The 21270-nt window shown below is 36.3% G+C and overlaps 1 protein-coding gene across 2 annotated transcripts in view; it reads left to right on the plus strand.

Moving 5' to 3' along the window:
- The window catches only part of LOC122046867, a 58601-nt gene that overhangs the window by 34473 nt on the left and 2858 nt on the right, over window positions 1-21270 (plus strand). For both annotated transcript variants that reach the window (XR_006130409.1, XM_042607778.1), the window contains exon 11: window positions 1371-1554. Coding sequence is in view for 1 of the 2 variants with exons in the window: in XM_042607778.1 (XP_042463712.1) it covers window positions 1371-1554 (184 nt within the window). In the remaining variant the exon portion in view is untranslated. The remainder of the gene's footprint in view (window positions 1-1370; window positions 1555-21270) is intronic.

A 21270-nucleotide genomic window follows, 5' to 3' on the forward strand; every position in this document is an offset into this window, starting at 1 on the left:
TCATCCAAAGAATAGATGCTCCCATGTTTCCAACACCTGTCTACAGAATGTGCACTTCCGATCCTCCATGTACTCCTTTTTGTCCGTAGTGGGAAGACGTCTCTGTGCCAGCATCTAGTGAGTAACTACGTGACTTGGCTATACATAGATCTTCCATACTGTTCGGATTCATGGTTGCTTAGGACTAGGATGCCTAAAGAAGTCATATGCTCGAACCACGTCGTTGTCCCTTGCAAACCAATTTGCTAGCCTCTATCCAGCAACCTCTGGACCCAGTAGCTGATAATATAGGATCTCGTATTTGCAACACACGCTTGATCACATATTTGACACTTGAATCTATGTGTGATGGACACTCTGCCTAAGTCCAAGTAATCTAGCTGAGCATTTGGCAGCCAACAACTGTGACATTTGGTTGTTTTCCATTCATTTTGATGACCACAGGTGGGCAGAGAGCTATGTATCACTGTGTATAATCTGCATCTCATCATGCATTTTTGTGAAATGTAGCTATGATACTCTGAGCCTTGATACTCAGTACCCAATCTAGCATTGAAATAAAGGGAAAATAGATTGATTTATTTTGGATTATGACCACCTAACAAATTTGAGGGAGATGGAAGCAAGATGAGCCCAAAACTTTACCATTTTAATTGGAGAACCTCAAGGTTCGAATTTTGAACAAAAATTAGTTGCAATATGCCTTTATAGCACTGTTCATACTTTTCTTACATTAATGGAGTTGTACTGTATTTTGTCCTGTTGGATGACACTCACCGTTTGCTTACTAAGCAGTACAAGGCTAGTTGATGCATTTCATGGATGCTGAATGTGTTCAAAGTTTGAGCTGAGCAACTTGATCTTAGTGGTCAAAATCCTTGTGTTTGACTTAATAAGTTGCTTTGCTCCTCAAGGAGTTGATTGGACACTATGTGTCCTAGGAAGTGCCGGGATATGAGAGTGATGTTGCTCCTTTCATGGACACTCATCTCCTAATTGGGGGCGAATAGTTAATCAGTCATGTGAGGGGATATAATCCTCACAAAAATCCATATTTTAATCAACTGTAAGTGTACCGCTTATTACGTCTGACATCTAATACTAAATTGGAAGTTCAAATATATAAAGAAGAACCCATGTTTAATAATTAACTCTGGGAGGAGAATAAAGCATTACACGAATCCTCATAAGCCAAGAAAGAAGGAGAGCTAATTAAAAATTGTGATTTAGTATGGACATTTCAGAATGCCTAAATAGTATTTACTTATTGTGTGTTATGTTCATGGAATTTTTCTCCATCTCTTTTTTTTTCCAGCTTTTCCCTTTAGCACTAATGATGTTTTCCTTTCTAAATAACATATTCTTGGCAGACATTCTTTTGAACACTCAGATAGGGATGACACAGTTATTGCACATCTGGTGGGAGGAATAGATGCTTTCATTAAGTTAGCCTCTGACTGGCCTATATCATCTTATCCTCTGAAGTTACTGTCAATTAAAAATCGTGATGACCAATCCCAAAGCATTACTCTGAGTTTCCTTTGCAAGGTCAAGGTAAAATTTTCTTGCTTGTTTGTGCAAACAATCTTGTCCTATTAATGTTATAATGATTAAGTTGATTTGTGGTTTGGGATTTGATACTGTCAGTAATATAATTCTTGGACAATCCCTTAGTTTAGTAATGCAATACTTGACACTTATTTAGTTCTGAATGCATTTATTCTCTTATAAGTAGTTTTTATTGGCTGATCTGACAAAATCAACTTGTAGAAGTCTGGGAATTTTATTTGCGTGCAAATATCTATTATTTCAGCGACTTTTGCCCTTGTATGTTTAGATATTGAACATTTGAGAACTTAGTGTGAATAGGCAAAATTGACTGTATAATTAGACAATTGATCAGCTAGGTAACTGTATATCTATTAAAACATCATTATGGAACCATAGTTTTTCAATCTAAATGATTTGGGTACTATAAATTAACTATGACTTTATAGAGAGGTCAATGGTGGACTGAAACACAGTTGAAATAATTGAGACACATGATTCACTGCTGTACATCTTCTGTAATTTTTCTTACTAGAGAATCCTGCTTTGGTAATATGTAACCAACAACAGATTTGACCAAAGGTGTAAAATGCTTGGCATCATTGTGAACAAGTAATGCTATTAAATTGGTATTACATTAGTCTCTACCAAAAAATACCTTCAATTCCAATCTTAAGCCTGGATGAAAAGGCTTGAGATTTACGTTTAGTCTGGACAGACCAACATTAAAATTTGTTCAAACATATGAACATGAAGTCTAACCATATTTTTCATAAAGCTAGGTCATCATCAAGTGACACAATATATACCTTCACAAATGAAATACCTCAATATGCAAAAGGTTGGGTAGGAAGTTGCCCAATACTGACCCATCACATTAGAGTTTGGATGCCCAAAATTGACCACTCACATTAGGGTACGACGTGATTCAAAATGAGCAAGGATTCTTGCATTGTCTTGGACCAATGCCACTAAAGCTAATGATGACTTCATTATTAGAAATGCATGAGCACTTTCAAGGAAAGACTAGATTTAGTAGATGCTTTTGTTAGTAAAAAATATCATAATGTACTTGCAGGAAATAAAATGAGTGAGAAAAAAAGCTGCATAATTAAATAAACACAGGTTTAAAATTTGGTGTATTAAAAAATTAAAAATAGAAATGGAGTATGTAAAAGGATTGTAAGCATAAAGCTGGTGAAGTTAACAGATATGAGGATATAATTATTGTGCTAAAATTGATTTTAAGAAATGAAATACTAAAATATTACAAGTGTTTATGCACCATTAAAGTAACATTGAATGATCAAATCAAAAGAGATTTTTTAAGAACTTAGATGAAATTATTCACGGTATATTTATGACTTAAAAACTTGTACTTGGCGAGATTTAAATGCACGTGTAATCAAAGTCTTAGGAATATAAAGGTGTAGATTGAGATTTTTGATTTAGTGGATAAAATGAATTTATTAAATTTTAGATTTTTCTACATTTTCTGTTTCTATGATCATTACTATTCATTTTAGGAAGCGACATGAGCATAGAGTCACTATAATCGTAAGTAAATATAATTTGTTTTTTTGGAAGGTAGATAAAATGATGTATAAAATTTGTAAGGTAAAATTTCTAAGGAATGCTATCTTACCGACACTAATTAATGGTATTATAGTAGGTTTTAGAAACAACAATAACCAAGCCTTTATCCTAAGTGGAGTTAACTATATGGATCCTCCTACGCAATTGGACTCGATCTCCTACTATATCATCTTCTATATTTAAATAAATTTTATCCTATTTTATTATTGTTAACTAAGTCTTCTAGTCTCCCTTTTCCTTGATCAATGTGTGTATTTGTCACTATCTTACATCGCCTAGCTAGAAGATTTATTAATCACCTAAGTACATGCCTATACTATCTTAAATGCATCTCTATGGAATTTCCCTCAATAGGTGCAATTTTGACTCTCTCTAATCTTCTTATTTCTATCTTCTCCATTTCATATATCCACATATTCACTTTAACATCGTTATGTCTATAACTCTCATCTTTTGCTTGTTTGCTCGCTTCATAGTCCAACATTCAGCTCTATATAACATAACATGTCTAATCACCGTTTTGTAGAATTTTCTTTTTAAATTTTAGAGGTACTTTATGATCACAAAGAACATATGATGTTCTTTTTCATTTCAACCATCCTGCTTGTATCCTATAGAATTAATATGAGCTCCATATAGGTCTTAGAAAGTTTAAGGGAAAAATTATTTCATATTTTAGAAGTAATACATGGTGGAATCTCGAGGATAATTATCTATAAAATTAATGTTATGTTGTCTAAGATGATAGGTAAGCTCAAGAATTTAGGATTAGCAATTCTTGAATGGTCTAAAGGTGAAGAGAAAACATATAAAAAGAGCTTGATTATGGTTGTAAAAAGGCTATTAATTAAAGAAAAATCATGATTTAAAAAATTGGAAAGGATTGTTGGAACAAGAAAATTTTATTTAGTTGCTAAAAGTAAGGCAAAATGTTATAAATATTGCATGGGAGAAAACTATTTGTCAGATTGCAAAAGAATAAAAGAAAGTTTATAGTCAAATATTTTTAGACGTATAACATAGAAAAGTTAAAAGGATCTTGTTGATGAAAATGAAATTAATCTAGAAACCTAATTCTTTTTAATCTATATGAGCATTCTATAGTTATTTTCATTCTTAGGATATTTTAGTTTTAAAGGTTGAAAGTTATGATGGATTTAAGAATTATAGAGTTGTTCATAATAATATATCAAATGAGGTTAAAGAAAATTTTAAAGAATATGAAAATATGTAAAAATGTAGTTCTAGTTGAATTTTATATTGAAGTTTTAAGTATTTAGGAGATCAAGATGTAATTTTAACTTAGTTACCCAATAAAATTTTGAGAGTCAATAAGATACTCAAATAATGGAGGAAAAGGTTTTTGTGGTTTTTTATGAGAATAAAAATAATATTAATGTTGTTCTAATTATAGATTTACAAAGTTGATGTCACAAAATATTGAAAAAGAATTATTGAGGGGAGAATAAGTGATGATGCATTCATTTTTAAAAGCCAATTAGGTTTCATGCTTGGAAGATCAATCATGATATTATTTAATATAATAAGGATCCATATAGGCCTTTTTAAATAATTTTGAGAAAGCTTATCATAAAATCATTAAATGACTATTAAGGTGGGTTTTGGATAAAAAGGAATATCTACTTATTATATTGATACAACAATGACAACCAAGTCTTATCCTATTTGGTTGGGTCGGCTATATGGATCCTCCTATGCTATTGGACCCTTCCCCTACTATATCATCATCTATACTTAAATAAATTTTATCTTATTTTATAGTTGCTAACCAAGTCTTTTTTGAGCTTCCTCTTCGTTGTTCGATGTGCGTATTTGTTATAGTTTCACATCGCTTAACTAGAGTATTTATTGGTCGCCTAAGTATTTCCGTACCATCTTAAACGTGTCTCTCAGTGTTTTCTCTCAATAGATGCAATTCTGACTTTCTCTCTAATGCTCTCATTTCTTATTCTATCCATCTTCGTCTGTCCACACATCTATCTTAACATCCTCATCTTTGCAATTTGTTCATGTGCTCGAGTCATAGCCTAACATTCGGCGCCAGGTCTAACCCCCGTTTTATAGAACTTCCCTTTAAGTTTTAGAGGTACTTTATGATCACATAAAATACTCAATTCTCTCTTCCATTTCAACCATCTTGCTTGGTGATATAGCAGAGACCATTAGAGAACCATGGTTAGTTACTGAGGACTTCAATGCGCTGACCTCCTCATTTGAAAAGGTTGGAGGTTGGGTGGTAACCATAGGATCGTACTAATATGATGCAAGGATGTAGCTTGGTAGACCTCCAGTCCATTGGGTGTCGTTTGACATAGACAAATTAGACTATATCTTGCAAACTTGATTATGCTCTAGTAAATAATCACTGGCTGATGGAGGACTTCAGGAGCTATGTTGATTTTTCCACACCAGGATGCCTAAGTGAGTATTCATGATGTACTGTATCAATATTCAGTAATGGGCAGCGTGATATGCGACCATTCAAGTTCCTCAACATGTGGGCTTTCCATGAGGACTTCCAGAGGTTGGTGACTCATGGGCTCAACCTTCTTTTGGCACAACACAGTTCATGCTCAAACAAAAACTGTCTAGACTGAACCAATATTGCAGGAACTAAATAAGCTACACTTCCACCACATCTCTCAGTAGGTAGTGAGGGCCAAAGAACAACCGGATGAAATGTAGAGGCAGGAGGGGATCAACCACGGGAGTATCAAGCTCCGAAAGCTCGCACACTGCGCCCAAGTGAGGCTGAACGCTCCTTTTATAAGCAAAGAGCCAAATGCAGCTATTTAAAGTAGAGTGATTGCTGCACGAAATTTTTTCATGACTTAGTGAAACTCAACAGTAGGAAAAATGCTATTGTAACCATCTACAAAGAGTCCGGTGAAACAACAACAAGTTTACATGAGGTTGTTGCGAAGTTCGTGTCACATTTCGAACAATTATTGGGGACTGCAGTAAACTGCACATCTCTGGACATTATCAGTTTTAACATGGGGCCGATTCTTAATGACAACCAAAGTCAGTCTCTTGTTGTGCCATTCACTCCTGAGGAAATTCAGACTGCACTGCTGGATATTGGCAATGATAAGGCATTACAGGAGTCTTTTATTTTCTGTTTCTCTTCAGTCATTTCAATGTGAAATCTGTCAGTTATCCAAACATTGTAGAACACATTTTTCTGAGTCTTTAAAGAAAAGTTTATCTCCATTTGATCTTGTTCATTCGGATGTGTGGGGGCCCTCTCCTGTGACTTCTTTGGATGGCTATCGATATTTTCTCTCCTTTATTGATGACTACACCCACTGTACATGGCTTTATTTGATGAAAACCAGGGACGAAGTTCCTCGTCTTATTCAAAATTTTTGTAGAATGGTTAAAACCCAATTTAACTCAAAGGTGAAGATTTTTCGTTCTGACAATGCCCGTGAGTACTTTGCCCAGTCTCTAAATACTTTTCTTGAGGATTCGGGAATTCTTCATGAGTCATCCTGTCCCTACACACCACAACAAAATGGAGTGGCCGAGAGAAAGAATCGTCATATTCTTGAAACAACCCGTGCACTTTGATTTCAACGTCACTTACCCAAATATTTCTGGGCTGATGCTGTTCTTGCAGCCGCTTATCTCATCAATCGATTGCCATCTAAAGGTCTCGGGAACCGGTGTCCTCTCACTATTCTTCATCCTGGTGTAGAGTTGTTCTCCCTTACACCTCGGGTTTTTGGTTCTCTTTGTTTTATTCATGTTCTTGGTCCCAAGTCCTCTAAACTTGATCCTCGTTTTATACGAGGAGTTTTTATAGGGTATTCTACTTGCCAGAAAGGCTACAAGTGCTTTGATCCTATTACTAGGACGAGATATATCTTGAAGGATGTTACTTTTTTTGAGTCTGAGTCCTATTATTTTCCTCAGTCTCATCCTCAGGGGGAGAACATTACCTCTTCCTTTGTACCTCAAGTGGTTCCTCAAGTGATTTCTTCTCCTATTCCACTGGATGTCATAGAAAATAGAAAAGATGCCCCATCACTGGAAAAAGATGCTCCGTCACTGGGAGCACAGTCTTCACCAGATATTATTACTTACAAACGACAAAGACACAAGCAAGAACCTACTATTGATCGGCTAGTTGAATCGGATGCTCTGGCTCCTGATCCTGTGAAGCAGTTATCCTCATCAGTTGAGTCAATCGCACCTCTAAATATGAATGAGCTTAACTTTCCGGTTGCTGTTAGAAAAGGTGTCAGGTCATGTACTCAACATCCTATCTCCAACTACGTTTCATATTCTCGTTTGTCTCCTTCATATCATGCATTTGTTTCACAGTTATCAAATCATGCTATACCTTCTTCCTATTATGAGGCTGTAAGGGATTCAAGGTGGCAGGAAGCAATGAACGAAGAAATGGAGGCTCTTAACAGAAATGATACTTGGGAATTAGTTGATCCCCCAAAGGGGAAGAACTTGGTTGGTTCTAAATGGGTCTATGCTATCAAGTATAACTCAGAGGGTGAAGTGATTAGATATAAAGCCAGACTTGTTGCCAAGGGATTTACCCAAACATATAGGGTAGATTACTTGGAAACTTTCGCACCAGTTGCAAAGCTGAACTCTGTCAGGGTAATTCTTTCTCTTGCTGCTCAATATGATTGGCCTCTATTTCAGTTAGATGTTAAAAATGCCTTCTTGAATGGTGACCTTTGTGAAGAAGTATACATGTTGCCACCTCCTGGAATTGAAACAAAAGGAAAGGTTTGCAAGTTAAGAAGAGCTTTGTATGGGCTTAAACAATCTCCCAGAGCATGGTTTGATAGGTTTTGCAAAGTCATGATATTGTTTGGCTTTAAACAAGGGAATGCTGATCATACACTCTTTATAAAAAGGAAAGGGGACAACACTACCATTCTTTTGGTTTATGTTGATGATATGATAGTTACAGGTGATGATGAGGTAGAAATCCAGACTCTTAAGTCCAAGTTAACATCAGAATTTGAAATTAAAGATCTTGGATCATTGAAGTACTTCCTGGGTATTGAAGTCGCTCGATCAAAAAAAGGGATCTATGTGTGTCAGAGAAAATATGTGTTGGATTTACTCAAGGAGACAAGGAAGCTGGGTTCTCGGCCAGCGTCTACTCCTATAGAAGTAAATCATGATCTTACTAGTTCTAGTGGGGAAGATCTTACAAGTCTGGAAAATGGAACGTATCAAAGGCTGGTTGGAAAATTACTCTATTTATCTATGACTAGGCCTGACATCACCTATGCTGTTAGTGTAGTAAGTCAGTACATGCATGCTCCTAAGACTATCCACATGAAGGCCGTTGACAGGATTTTAAGGTACTTGAAATCATGTCCTGGAAAAGGCTTGCTGTTTAAAGGAGGTGGTGATCTGAAGGTGGAATGCTATTTTGATGCAGACTGGGCTGAAGAGAAGAGAAAAAAAAAAAATCAAGAGAAGGAAGGTGAAGTGCAGGAGGCAGAGAACTCTGGAACAGGAGGCAGCTTCTTGTGCTTTCTGTCCGACACTGCTGGAGGCTACTGCTGGTGGCTCTGGCCGGTGGTAGGGGCGTGCGCGGCGTGCGTGAGCAGAGAGGGCGTGCGTGAGCAGAGAGGGCGTGCGCGAGCAGAGAGGGCGTGCGAGAGCAGCGAGGGCGTACGCGAGCAGAGAGGGCGTCCGCGGCTTGCGCGAGCAGAGAGGGCGTGAGCAGAGAGGGCGTCGTTCCCTTCTCGCCTTCTCTAGTTCCACCGGCAGGCGATCAGCGAAGCAAAGGTAGGACCACCGGCAGGCGATCGGCGAAGCAAGAGGCGCCTCTTGTGGTCGGTAGCAGGAAACCAGAGGCCAAACGCGGCCAGTGGGCAGCGATGAAGAAGGGAAGAGGAAAGCTTAGTCGGCGCTAGGGTAGAGAGGAAGAAGATGCGTCGACGGCTAGGGTTAGGGTTAGGGATCAGAACTTGGCTCTGATACCATGTTGTAATAAAGAGATTTTTTTAAATCATTCATTGTTTCAGGAGAAATACATTCGTTTATATAACCACACAACTCTAAGCATCAACTTATTTACAAAAGATAAAAAGACTTATCTACCCTTGTTCAGTCATTGAAATCATGTCATGGAAAAAGCTTGTTGTTTAAAGGAGGTGGTGATCTGAAGGTGGAATGCTATTCTGATGCAGACTGGGCTGGTTCTCGAGATGATAGAAGGTCCACTTCTGGCTATTGCACTTTTTTGGGAGGAAACTTGGTAACTTGGAGGAGTAAGAAACAAAATGTTTGTGCACGGTCCAGTGCTGAAGCAGAATATCGAGCCATGTCACATGGTCTTGCAGAGATGTTGTGGTTGAGTTTTCTGTTGACAGACATAGGATTAAAGGTTGAATTACCTCTCAAGCTGTATTGCGACAACAAGGCAGCAATCAATATTGCAAATAATCCAGTACAGCATGACCGGACTAAACACATTGAGATTGATCGTCACTTTATTCAGGAAAGACTTGATTCTGGAGAGCTATGTCTGCCTTATGTTAAGTCTGAGGACCAACTTGCTGATATGTTTACAAAAGCTATACCCCAAGCTGTGTTCGACTCTTCTCTTAGCAAGTTAAACATGTTTGATATATATGTTCAACTTGAGGGGGAGTGTTGTGAGAAACAAGGGTAGATAAGTCTTTTTATCTTTTGTAAATAAGTTGATGCTTAGGGTTGTATGGTTATATAAACGAATGTATTTCTCCTAAAACAATGAATGATTTAAAAAAATCTCTTTATTACAACAGATATGAAACAAAATTTTTTAAATCAGCATAGGATATAGTAAGCCCAGAACTAAAATTGGCAGTTACTGAATTTTCTGCTTCTGGACAGTTTCTCAAGAAATGGAATCATACATTGTTAGTGAAGGTGCCAAAGGCTGAATACGCCTCAAGAGTCGTTGATTACCGATCAATATCTTGCTGCACAGTAGTTTATAAAGTCATATTAAAGGTTCTAACCTCCAGACTTGCAACAGTAATGGAAACATTGCTAGATCCTGCACAAGTCGCATTCGTTGTTGATCGCTCCTTAGTGGAAATATTCACCTTGCGTAGGACCTCTTAAGGAAGTATGCACGTAAGAGAGTCTCACCAAGATGTGTACTTAAAGTGGACTTACAAAATTCTTTTGATATAGTGGATTGGGGTTTCCTTTTAGCTACTCTACGTGAACTCAATTTTCCTCAACAGTTTGTGCTATGGATTTCTGAATGTGTCACCATGGTTTCTTATTCAGTTGGTATAAATGGTGCAATGTATGAGTTCTTCAGAGTTAGACGAGGACTCCGACAAGGGGATCCCTTCTCCCCTCTCTTGTTTGGATTATGCTTGGAGATGTTCTCTAGATCCCTCAAAGTTACCACACTGAAATGTGGTATTCACTTTCATCCCATGTGTACTAAAACTGGAATTACACGCTTGGCATATGCGGATGAACTCTTTATTTTTGCGAGTGCCAATGAGTCTACTATCAGATTACTTACTGAATGTATTCAGGACTTTGGTGATTCAGCTGGGTTGCAGCCAAACCTCAACAAATCAAATTTGTACCTAGCTGGAGTGGAGCCAGAATCCATGATTAGTATTGGTTTTCAATTGGGTACATTTCCCTTTCGGTACCTTGGGATTCCCCTTGCCACCTTGAGGTTGCGTGTTAGTAGCTATGAAGCCTTGACTGAAGCTATCCGACGGAAGCTAGCCTCATGGCCGTGACGTACACTGTCATATGATGGGAAACTTGAGCTGATCAAAACTGTCCTACAAGGTATTAAATATTTTTGTCTTTCCATCTCTCCTATTCCAAGTGCAGTCAGAGATAAATTGTATAAGATCTGTCAAAACTTTTTTTGGACATCCAAACACCCTCTAATCTCTTGGGTTACAATAAGCCTCACTAAAGAAGAAGGTTGTTATGATGTTTGTGATCTAAAAGCCTGGAATTCTGTACTTCTGTGCCGGTTTCTCTAGAATTTACAGCACAAAAAGGACTTCTTATGGGTGAAATGGATACATCACAAATATCTTAGCCTATCTGCTACATGGGAATGACAAGGCAAGGACTCTGATTCAGGACTGATCAAGAGGTTACTTCATATCCGGGATACATTGCAAATCTTGACACCTACATGTTAGTCTGCTTCTGATGATTAGGTGGTTTTCATCAAGGCATGGGTACTCCTTCAACCAATGAAGCCTTCAAACCAAGAGGCACCATCAAAGTGTGAGCAAAGGTGGTGTGGAAATCCTACCTCATGCCCAAGCGCCAGTTCACTTTATGGTTGATGGCTCATGGACGGTTGGGCACCAAAGATAGGTTAGTCTATGAGATGGACAAGGTCTGTCCTCTTTGTAGGTAAGCATATGAAACACTGGATCATCTCTATTTTGCCACCCCAATCAGCAAGATGTTTATGGGACAAGGTGCAACATTGGCATGTATGCGGCAATTGATGTCCACTCACAAGCAACTACTAAGAGTGCTTTATAGGAACTGGTGACCTAACAAAAGCAAGGTTTTTAGCCATGTCTTATACGATTTTTCTTCTTTGGCAAGTTAGGAACAATTGCCTACATGAGGGGGTTGTCCTGAATGTAGATAACACGTTCCTAAATATTCAAACCCATGTGTTTCGGTTCTTAGATGCCCCTAGGTGTATCCTTTGTAATATTTTGTTTTAGTAATATATTTACTTTCTAAAAAAAAGACATCTCACTCAAGAATTCCATCGTTTTGCAAAAATAATCTAAAATACTTAAGGTTCGACATCTTCTATTTTAACAATTTTCTCATTACTTATAATATTCCTAAACTTAAATTTCATATAGCCTAAAATCTTTCACTTCTAGTTTTTTCCGCCTAGATTCTAGTTTTCCATTTATTCTTTCACGTCTCTTATCTACCCAAACAACTTGGTACTGCCTTGAATGTGTTCAATGAGTTCGTCCATGATTTAGTATAAAAAGATGGACATTTAGAGCTAATCCTTGATGTAATCTTATCTTTATTGGAAATATTTCAGTTATTCCATCGAAATCTTCACTCTAGTCATTGCATTCTCGTATATATCCTTAATTAGTTCAATATATACTATTCTAATACCTCTCCTTTTCTAGAACTCTCTATATAATTTCTACTCTATCATAATTTTTTTTTAAGTTAATGAATACCATATATAAATTTTGCTTGTGCTCCCGATACTTTTCAATTAGTTATTAGAAGATGTATACCTTCTATTGTCGACTTTTCAAGCATGAATCCAAATTGATTTTTGGTTATCATGATCTCCTTCGTTTATCTTTTTTCTATTACTCTTTCCTAAAGTTTCATGGTATGACTCATTAGTTTAATATCCCTATAGTTTGCAAAATTTTATGTCTTCCTTGTTCTTATATAAGGGAATTAGAATACATACCCTTCATTGATCAGATATTTTCTTTGTTTTTAATATCATGTTAAATAATTTTATAAGTCATTTAATACCTTGTTTCCCTATGTACTTCCATATTTCTATCAGAATATCATTAGCTCCAATGACTTTTTCATTTTGCATTCTATTTAAAGCTTACTCTATTTTTGAAGTTTTAATTCTACAATAAAAATATAAATTTTTATACTCATTTGACCTGCTTAAATTACCTAAGGCTATGTTTGGTTGGGTGTAATGTAATCTAGCTTGTAAGGTAATCAAATTTGTAATGTAATGTAATGTAATCTTGATTACATTACTGCGTTTGGTAATGTAATGTATGTACTCTTTGATTACAAGGGTCATTATATTTTTTTATTTGGTGTCCATTATTTTTTATAAGCAATGTAATTCGTATGATTATAAAATGACAAAAATATCCCGCGACCTCTACCGACGGTCGTCGCACCTCTGCCGGAGCTTGTGGCGACCAGCCGCCGCCGCCGTTGGCCTCCTCCATCAGCCGCTGCCACCGGCGACGACAACAATCGCCGGCAGCGGCAGCGGCCTGAGGCGGTGGGCGGCGGCCGCGGTGGACTATGAGTATATTCAGCATTTAAATTTTGATTAAACGGTGATCTTGTAATGTAATCGGATTACATAGTATTTACTTTGTAATCCAGATTACAAAACTTCACTACCTTTTGTAATCCAGATTACATTACATTACAAGTTTAAAATTAAACCAAACAAAATAATCAGCCTTGTAATGTAATCCTGATTACATTACAAGGCATATTACACCCTACCAAACGTAGCCTAAGTGAAGTTAGTCACCTAAATCTTCGTTAAATGTTAATAAAAATGCTCTTCCACCGCTCTTTTATTTCTCCATCATTTACTAATGCCTTATTGCATTCATTTTTAATACATCTTATTTAGATAAGATCTCTTGTTTTCCTCTCTTCCACTTTAGTTATTTTATAAATGTCTTTTTCCCTTATTTTTTATCCAATTTTCGATATAACTGTTCAAAAGTTTTATTCTTAGCTTCATTTTTCTTAGCCTCTTTCTTGACTATTGTATATATTTTTTAAAGTTTTTCTCATTTTTACAATATATAATTTTCTTATAGATTAATTTTTCCTTCACCTTCTCTTGTACTTTCTCATTCTATCACCAAGATTCTTTACTTGGTGGTGCATGCCTTGGCTATTATTTTCAACTTTGATACCGTCTTATTGCATGACGTATTAAAATCACCATATATTTCACCTAATGCGTACTTTTACTTTTTTCTTAAATATTTTTTGCTTCCTATCCTTTAACTTCCACCACTTAATTCTAGGAGTCGTGTATATTTTTCTTCTATGATCCTATGCTTAAGGCGTATACCTATGTTAGGTAGTTATATTTTCTTCAAGGATGATCTTGCAATCTTTACAAATCTTTCTATCCCTCATAATCATAAGAAAATCAATTTGTGATTTATTATTCTCACTTTTGAAAGTGACCAAGTGTTTTTTTTTCTTTTCTTAAAAACCGTATTAGTTAGTATATGGTCATATGCTATCGCAAAATCCAATATAGTTTTATCTTCATTTCTTGTTCCAAACCCATAACCCGCATGCACCCGCTCGTATTCCTCATTTTTCACTCCGATATGCCTATTTAAATCATTTTCTTTTAAAATCATTTCATTTGATCGAATATTTTATAATATTTCATTTAGGTTGTCTCAAAATTTCGATTTGATATCTTTATCTAATCCTACTTGAGATGCTTATATGCTAATTACATTTATAGTTTCTTTACTACTACTATAATTATATCCCCCATTCTAACTACTCATTATATTGATGTGATAAAAAATATGTATAGTAATGATTTTACTAGTATCGTGATCCAAGTAAGCCTTTTTTTAATGGTTGAGAATATTCATTTTGACAATGTGACAACTCAATTTGCACATCGCTCATGAAGGTCAAGGAAATGCGCCATCAAAATTCTTGACAATAAACGTAACACAGTGAATTTTAGTATTCACACAATATAAAAGCATCACATATATGTATAGTAACATTGCAAGAATAATTTATTATAAAGGAAATTTTTAAACCTTGTTCCACAATGCATAATATCTTAAAGCAGTAAGGTTGCCCCCAGGGCGTAGCACAGACGGTGGGCGCATGGTATCTCTGGCGTAATGGCTAGGGGTCGATTCTCAGGAACTGACGACCTGGGGTTTACCCCGCCATGCGCCTATGGCCTGTGTACCTGCATGAACCTCCCTCCATATCCGTGGGGCCGGCACTAGGGGGGCCGCTAAGGTAGCGGATCTACCTTTAAAGCAGTAAGGTAAACAATCCTCGATGATACCAAACAGCTACAAATAAATGACAATAAAATGACTCCAAGCTTAAATGTCTTGTGCAACTACTACACCAATAGCAGTTATGTTTTGAAGTAGCATATTTCATAGTACACATAATATCTTAATGCAATGCTCATTCCATTCACCTAAGGCTAATATGATGGCAAGTATAAATATAAGATGCAAGTAAAATTTATAGAGAGCTTCACAAGAAGTTAAGCAAGAAAAACAAGTGTAAAGCAAGAAAACTCAAATGCACCATAATATTTAAGTATCAATCTCTGAAAGTTTTTCAATAAGTAACATGTATATCTTAATGTTTATGCATGACATGCAGAATCACATAAAAGGTTGATGGAACGGTTGTATAGACTCAAGGTATCTTCAGAATAAAGTTGTCACTAAGGTGACTTGATCCCTAGTTAATCATCCATTGCTCTAGTTGTTGCATGCCATACATCTCTAAAGTTATGTGATCCTTAATTAGGCACGAACAATCATAAATGTCATACACTTATGATATCTTTGAAGTCGTGGATTAATAATCTTAACCATCACGCACCTTGTCGTTAATACTTTTAGGATCCGTGTAACATCATGATAAAAGTTCCATAAATAAGTCTAATGATGCATGGAACATTCTCATCACATTTTAACTCATTTCAAGCACCATATTAATTGGTATCTTCCATGTTAAGAGTAAATGTTTCATGCATGACCTATTAGAACAAGTAATTATTGACAAAAATAATCTCTAGGCATGCATCACATATAAAGATAAGCAGCTCTAAGTATCATCCTTAAAACCAAGATACTCTAAGAATGAATCAATATAAACAATAAGCATGATAAATAAGAGGAGCATTCCATGAACACAAAGCAACCAAAATATGCATGAAGCAACACTGGTAAAGGGAAAAAAAGTAAATATGACCTTCATGAAGTTAGGATTTCAACTAGTCTTCAGCATTCCTTAAAACCCAAGGTTAAGCCTTAACTCTTGATGTTTATATAAATGAACTAAAGAGGTTAATGACACTGCTCTTAGCTTACACAATCTTGCTTCTTAGGTTTTGGTGCAAAACTCCTTTCTTGGTTTTATAATTCCTACAATGGGGACAAACGCTCATATTGTTCACACACTTCTCACCTACACCATCACACAATATGAAATATATCCACACCTCAATGCCAAGGCAACACAACATGCACGTAGGCCAAACCAAGTTTGTTATAGGTTTGGAAGACATCACATTTCATTTAACTTTCCTCCCTTAATTTGTCCCTTTCTCATTCATCAATCTCCAATTGATTGGACTATTTAACTAAATTATTGTGTTCCCAAGCAACAAGTGAGGATTCTTTCCTCAAGAGAAGATTGTATCGTCTCTTAAAGATGCATGAAATATCACTGCAATGCTTGGCACAATTGCTATTCACAAACTCATTGCCAATCTTGAGAGAAACACAAGGCTTGAAAGAGAAACTCAAAGCTAATTAAGGAATATAAATCTCATAATCTTACAGCCAAACACTCTCTGTTTATAATTGAAACTGAATCCTTCTATGATTGTTGCTCACCACCAAGAGCACACAACACATGCTCAATCACCCCTAACAATGCTCCTGCCAACACGAGTGAAAAGGTGTTCTGAAAATTTTGAAATGGAAATGAGGGAAGCTATAGAAACCTTATTACTCATCCCTATGGCCACATCTGAACTCATAGGACAAAGATGAGAATGCCCTTGCTTTGTTGGCTTTGCTGAGGATTTGGGGGCTTTAAAAGCATTGTAAGAGATCAAGAGGGAACTATTGGCTTGGGAGAAAAGATATAGGGGGAGGAAGAGAAGCTTGCGATCAATTCCATTATCTCCAAGGTTACCTTCCAAACAAGGTGTCTATGTTGAGTTCTTCCCAAATCGATGTGGGCATCAATGAATTAATGCATCAGGAGGAAGAGAAAACTTATACATTTTGCAAGAGGGGAACCACGCTTATAAATTTGGTGAGATTTCCTTGATATCTTTGGATTGAATTGTATGGCGATTCTAGTATGAGGTATAGAGGCCAAGAAAAGGAAATAAATTCTTAGGCTCTTCTTTATTTTCTAGTACAACTAAATTGACCTCCTTCGATTTACTTAGACTGAATGAATCATTAATATTAGGCAGCTCTGCCTTGATTTGAACTTTTGATTGAGCCTAAATTTTACCTAATCTAGTTAGCAACAATCAAGAAAAAAAAATCGAGAAAATGGACATGAAGTCTCTGAGAGTTATAAGAGTTTTCAATATCATGTATCTATTTTCAACATATAGGACTTGAAGCCTCCACTCATCGTTTGAGGATTTTAGTTGGTTAGAGTCTTACTAGAGTGACTTTAGGTGATTTCCTATAGGGATAGGTCTTTGCTCTCTTCTCTTATTATCAAATCTAGATCTACTATTCATTTTCTTTTTTTTCTATCATTGTCGATTCCTAGAGACTCTCTACTTGTCAACAATTTCTTTGTTTGTAAATTCCATGTTGTAGTCATGAGTTGGTGAGAAATCCACTGAATTTCCTCAAAATCAGTCAAGGTGCTCCAAAACCACTAATTCCTGTAGATTTGATGTGTTACCATTCGTTTACTTTAATATAACAGTGATTCTTAATGGAATTTCTATCTTATTCTAACCTATAGATAGATGCCCAAGAAATCATCCAAGATAATTTTTGAGATCATTATTAGATTAAATTTAAAGAGATTTTTTTTAGAAATTTCAACTTTTAATATGTAGAAAAAACATTGACTATTCAACTTTAAATATGGTAAATAATTAGACATTAAATCCCTAAAAGAATGAGATTTAGTTATCTCATACGGATTATTCAAGCTAACACTTTCGATTTTACTTGGTATCCACCTCCTTGAGGTGACTAATCCAAGAGTCCACTCCTCATACTCACAGTTCCATTATGAATATCTCATTCTTGGAGGCAGAGAAGTCTCATACAAACTTGAGCACGATAATACAATAAGAAATGAAACAAATACAATGAATACAAACAATTGTACATGAATCTTGCTTTGAACGCTTTCTTATGGCTTGGAAATGCCTCTTGACCAGTTGGAAATGCAGTAGCACTTTGCTTCTAACTTCATAAGAATAGGTGTTGAAGAAACTCCCTTTTCGAGGGTTGCCTTCAAGCTGGAAAATGCCTTACAATTGATTGTTCTTACCTCCAATCGATTGCCACATAGGATCCGACCCTTTAAACCTATAGAACGACTCTTTTTCACCCGACCAATTGATTGGTGAGCCATACTAATCGATTGACAACTTTTGATCGATTAAGCCTATCGATTCCAAAGCTTTCTGTTCTCTTGCGAAGAGCCTCTAACCGATTACCCCAATCGATTGATGAGGCCTAAATCGATTGCCCAATTGCTTCCACTGTCTTTTGTGCTCACGCGAAAAATCAGCCAATCGATTGCCTTAATCGATTGACACCTCTGAATCGATTAGGCTAATCGATTCAGGAGCTTACTGTACTTCGTGAAAAACCTAGCTAATCGATTGCTCGAATCGATTAGGGATGCCAGAATCAATTCTGGCTCTTTCTGTTTTCGCGAATTGAGCTCCCAATCGATTGGTGTTGCTCAATTGATTATGCTAATTGATTGGAGCACCAAAACCCGAAGGTTCGGGTCTAGGGCTTGCCAATCGATTGATAACCTTAATTTCAGCCTTTCCAAGGCTGAATCCACATCTTGCCTGGTATCCAGTTGATCTCAACCTACCGGGACTTCCTTGGCTTAAATATAGTCATCCGTGACCGTTGAGACTTCCCGTTGCCTAGCATTCGGTCATCCGTGACTTGTTAGGACTTCTTTACTAAGTGTCTGGTCCTTCTTAATCCATTTGAACTTTTTTTTTTGCTAACTTCCCGTTGGACTTCCGACCAAGGTTTAAAATCTCGACTCGTGCCAAAGTTTTAGTTATCGGAACGATACGATTTCAAACACCGGACACTTCAAACACTGCTTCCGATCACCATGCGTCCTGTCTACCTTTGACCCACTTGGACTTTGCCCTTGCCAATTTTCTCGTTGGACTTTTGATCACCAAGTGTCTGGTCACATTTTGACCCACTTGGACTTTTTTCTTGTCAACTTTCCTATTGGATTTTCTCTTGCCTAACCTCTAGTTAGGACTAGTCACTCGGTAGACTTTTCACCTGTCTAACATCTAGTTAAGACTTCCTGTTGCCTAACCTCCGGTTAGAGCTTCCCGTTGCCTAACCTCCGGTTAGGATTCCCTAGTCATGTATTTGGTCCTCCCTTGACCTACTTGACTTCACTGTCACATATTATCAAACATCGAAACCCAAGCTCAAGTCAATCCGAGCTTAGTCAACTTCGTCAATCTTGACCCGAGGATGATTACACCGACAATAATTAATGAGATAAATAATGAGTGGTCAAAATGGAGAAAACCTTTTAAAGTATTGTGTGATCATTATGTCCTCGTTGGTAAAATTATAATTTTACATGTATTGTTGCGACCTACTAGTTTTTTTATGAATTAAGGTATAGGGCATTTAGAAAGTTACAATGTAGTAAAATAAGAATGTTATATGGATGTGCGAAGTTATATCTACTATTTTACTATAATATTGATATTTTAGTATAATTGTGTAGTTTAAATAAATGATAAAAATGAGAAAGTAAGTTGAGATGGTTAGGTTGAATCATGTTAGAGTTTCAAATTTTGACCGAATCAATATTGTTTCAACCTTGTGCCAATGCCTCAACATATATCATCGATGGAGAATTATAGGGTGAAGGAGAAAAGAGATGAAAAAGAAACAAAAAAAAAAAAGAAGAAAAGAACACAAACACAACTATATCTTAGTTTAGATTTTGTGTATGATTTTGATATTGTGTTATTCAAACACAAGTGAAAAAATAATAATTATTATTTTAATTCATCTTGATGCATTTGTAGCATGACCAGAGTTGTCAAATGTCAAATGTCAAATGATACAATAATCATTGACATTCATTGATATGATTCACATTAATGCTGAGTAGCATTGAATTTCAATATTTTATCAGAATGATACATTTCGTCCATGCTGCTTGACATGATGCGAGATTTCAAACCATGGAGGTGGTATAACATGTTCAAAATAGACTATTGTTAGAGGAGTTGAATTAATTCGAATTGAAGGTGTAAATGGTAGTTATAAAGATTAAAAAGAACATTAGTGAATTGTAATTAAAATAAATAAATTAAATTGTATTATACTATCCTATAGAGCTCAATGGAAGGATAAAGTAACTGAGACTAACATGGCTTGACGACATGATTTGTCTCTAGGAAAAACATTTGCTTTCTTTAACATTGAAGATAAACTATAGTTTAATGCATGCTTTCTGGTCAATTTCCCTGCTTTATATTGCTTTTGATTTGAAAATGAAATATACAATGATTATAATAACTATCTCTAAGGAATACAATAGATAGGGAACAAAATAGAAATAGGCACTTCTTAATTTTGTTTATGGAATAGAATAAGCTTAAAATAACTTTTTATATTTGGTTGGTAAGAACCATATAACAAATAGATAAGGAATAATTTTCACAATGAAAAAAGTATCCCTATATAAGTATTTTATTTGACTTATCTAGCACGTATAGGCCTACCTAACTACCTAGCTTGTCTAGCCTAATCACTCATCAGGCCTAACCATCTTGACTAATGTGATCGATGACTGAAAGTCACAATCTATCGCCTTGATGACTCAACTTGTTCATCCTACTCAATCATTCTCTTCAGCCTAACTAGTAAGCTTAGCTCGTCTAATCCATTTAGCCGCATAGCTTGCTTCTCTTTCTCGATCCTCCTAACCTAACCTGTCTAGTTGGACCGCTAGTTGGATTATTGTTTTGACTTGCTTAGTCTACATGTGTCAATTAACTATTTGACTTAATTGATCCGCTCGACACATTCGAACCGCTCGACTTGTTAAACTTAACTTGATTTGTCCAACATGATTGGCTCGTTTACCTCAATTGATGTGCTTGGTTTGATTGGCTTGTCCTACATGTGTGGCTTGATTGACTTGTTTGACATATATGGCTTGATTGTTCCTAAGGTCTAACTAGTTTGCTTGGCCTTAGTGGCTTGCCCTTCCCCAGGACTGTTTAACTTGATTGACCCATTTTCTTGCTTAGCATGTCTAGCTCGCTTGACTTGATTTCCTCACTTCCTGGCCTGATCAGCTTGTTGCCATTCT

Source organism: Zingiber officinale, chromosome 2B (genome assembly GCF_018446385.1).
Source record: "Zingiber officinale cultivar Zhangliang chromosome 2B, Zo_v1.1, whole genome shotgun sequence".
NCBI lineage: Eukaryota > Viridiplantae > Streptophyta > Magnoliopsida > Zingiberales > Zingiberaceae > Zingiber > Zingiber officinale.